Source organism: Orycteropus afer, unplaced genomic scaffold, assembly GCF_000298275.1.
Source record: "Orycteropus afer afer isolate SDZICR_OR568_19922 unplaced genomic scaffold, OryAfe1.0 scaffold00175, whole genome shotgun sequence".
Lineage (NCBI taxonomy): Eukaryota > Metazoa > Chordata > Mammalia > Tubulidentata > Orycteropodidae > Orycteropus > Orycteropus afer.
This window is the reverse complement of record NW_006921762.1, coordinates 1,977,808-1,980,222: the sequence shown is the minus strand read 5'-3', so window position 1 is coordinate 1,980,222 and position 2,415 is coordinate 1,977,808. Positions and strand designations below refer to the sequence as shown.

The window sequence follows — 2,415 nt, the reverse complement described above, 5'->3', positions numbered from 1 at the left end:
GAGAAATACTGGTCTGATAGAGACTGGTGAAACTCCCAGCACTAGGGCCCCTAGTGACCATGTAAGCCTGGAACTGAACTCACTCCTGTGCCTTCCAGTGAAATGACAGGGCTATAAGGTGAATAATTACACCAGGTAGATATAACAATCAACCACGGGAGATCAGAAGGGCATCATTTGGGCAGGGAGACAGGGTAGGCTTGCATAGGAAAGAAGGCATAGGGAGGAAATGGGAAGAGAGCCATAACATTATGGGGATTGCAATCAATGCAATGAAACAAAATTTGTATGAACTGTTGAGAATGAATTTGCTTTGTAAAATTTCACCCAAATCACAATTTAGAAAATAATAATTTTTAAGATTCAAAAGAAAAATTTGCTATAGATGAATTATATACATGTCAGATGTATTAACTATAAAATAAAGCTGTTTCTGAAATAATGCCCTTAAAAAAATAATGGCTGAAAGATTAAACCTGAAAGAAAAGGAAAGCATACAAAGCATATTTTCACAGAAAACGTTTTTATTATGCTACTCTTTGCACCATGTATGGCAACGTTATGTTTAATCTATAAATCCAAGAGAAAGGGTAACTCACTGACAGCCAGATTTCACTGACAGAATGAAACATCCAAATTTCTTCATTTAAATTTTAAAAGTAATTTATAGATAGCATCAGGCAGACTAGATTCCTCTACTACACCCCTATAAAAACTAGGTTTTTGCCTATCAGAAAAGTCTGTTGTTGGAACCAGCTTCCCTGCAAACTCAGTAGGTTCTGATTCTCATTTACCACATTGCTCGCTGGACCCCAGAAAGTTGCCCATGGTCAGCTAAGTGGCGGAAGACGATACGACTCAGCCTCCAGCGCCGCTTTACACCACGAGGACGGGACGTCATAACACAACGGTTTCTGATTCTAACGGGACAGCTATCCCGGGGAAGGGCAGCAATTTCTTCATCAGCTACTTCCTAAGGGAAAGCACAGCATTATTACACAGACCACTTGCATTTATTTATTCTAGCTGCTTAGTGCAATGTTCAGATAAAGAAGAGAAAGAGGGTTAGAGTCACTAATGTAGCCAGGCTTTGGCCCAAGGACCCTGGACACAGTAGTGAATTTTAACCTCTGAGTGGAAACAAACAGATCCCAAAGCTGCCAGAAATGTTTACCATACTCTTGATATAATGTTTTAAAAATTTAATCAAATTTAAGACCAGTATGTGATAATCCACAAATCAACAGTTTTCACCACAGAACACACCCTGTAGCCAGCACTCCATTTAGAAACAGAACATCATCAGCACCGCAAGCCCTCTCTGCCCCCCTCCCTTTCAGTTACTAATCTCCTGGGTAACAGCTAACCTGACTACTAACACCAGAGATGAGGTTTTTCTATTTTGAATTTTATATAAATGTATAACCATACAGTATGTATTCATTTTATTCATTTCTGTTTGGCTTCTTCATTCAACAATATGCATGGGAGATTTATCCATGTTGCTGCATGTGTTGTAAGCTGTTCATTCTCACTGGTGGTAATTTTACTGTGTGAATGGACTATAATTCATTTACCCATTCTACAGCTGAGGAACATATGGGTAGTTTCTAGTTTTGAGCTAATTATAAATAGTGCTGCTATATTCATTCTTGTTAAGTCATTGTTAGGATTAAATTGTGTCTCCTAAAAAAAGATATGTTGAACTTGTGAACATGATCTTGTTTGGAAATAGGCCTTTGAAGATGTTATCAGTGAAGCTAACATGAGATCACATCAAGTTCTAATTCAATCACTAGAATGTATTTATAAAAAAGGAACAGAAACACAGAGACAGACAGACAAAGGACAACGTGTGACTCAGCAGTTGCAAACCAAAGAGTGCCTGGAGCTGTGAGAATTGGGAGAGAGGCAAGGAACAGATTCTCCCTCACAGCCACACAAGGAAACGCAGCCAACAACTTTGATCTCGGAGTCCCAGACTCCAGAATTATAAGACAATATATTTCTGTTCTTATAAGCCATCTACTTGGTGGCATTTTGTTACAGGAGCCCTAGGAAATTAATACAGTCATTTAGAAAATATACAAATGCATTTTTGTTGTGTCCCAATATGATTTCTGAATCATGAAAGTTCAAAACCACTGGGCTAAAGGTCAAAAAGGAGGGAATGAGGCTTGAGACAAGACTGGAGAAGGAGGCAAGGGTAGGGTCATACAGCTCGGAAACCTACAGTTCTGAAGGCTGAAGTAAAGAGTATGACCAGATGAGATTTACCTTTGTAAAAGATGATTTGCAATACAGAGCATGACTCAGGGAGGGGCAAAAGTGGCTGAGAGTAGAAAAGTGGGGATTAGTATAGCAGCTTGGGCAAGAAATGCCAGTGGCTTAGGTTAGCATTTTTTTTTTTTTTTT

General features: G+C 39.0%; 1 protein-coding gene across 1 annotated transcript in view; it reads right to left on the bottom strand.

The window, feature by feature from the left end:
* Positions 1-790: 790 nt before the first annotated feature.
* MRPS14 (mitochondrial ribosomal protein S14) overlaps positions 791-2,415 on the bottom strand; it is a 10,312-nt gene continuing 8,687 nt past the window's right edge. Inside the window, exon 3 of the mRNA XM_007947090.2 lies at positions 791-973. Within this exon, the coding sequence (XP_007945281.1) occupies positions 791-973 (183 nt within the window). The remainder of the gene's footprint in view (positions 974-2,415) is intronic.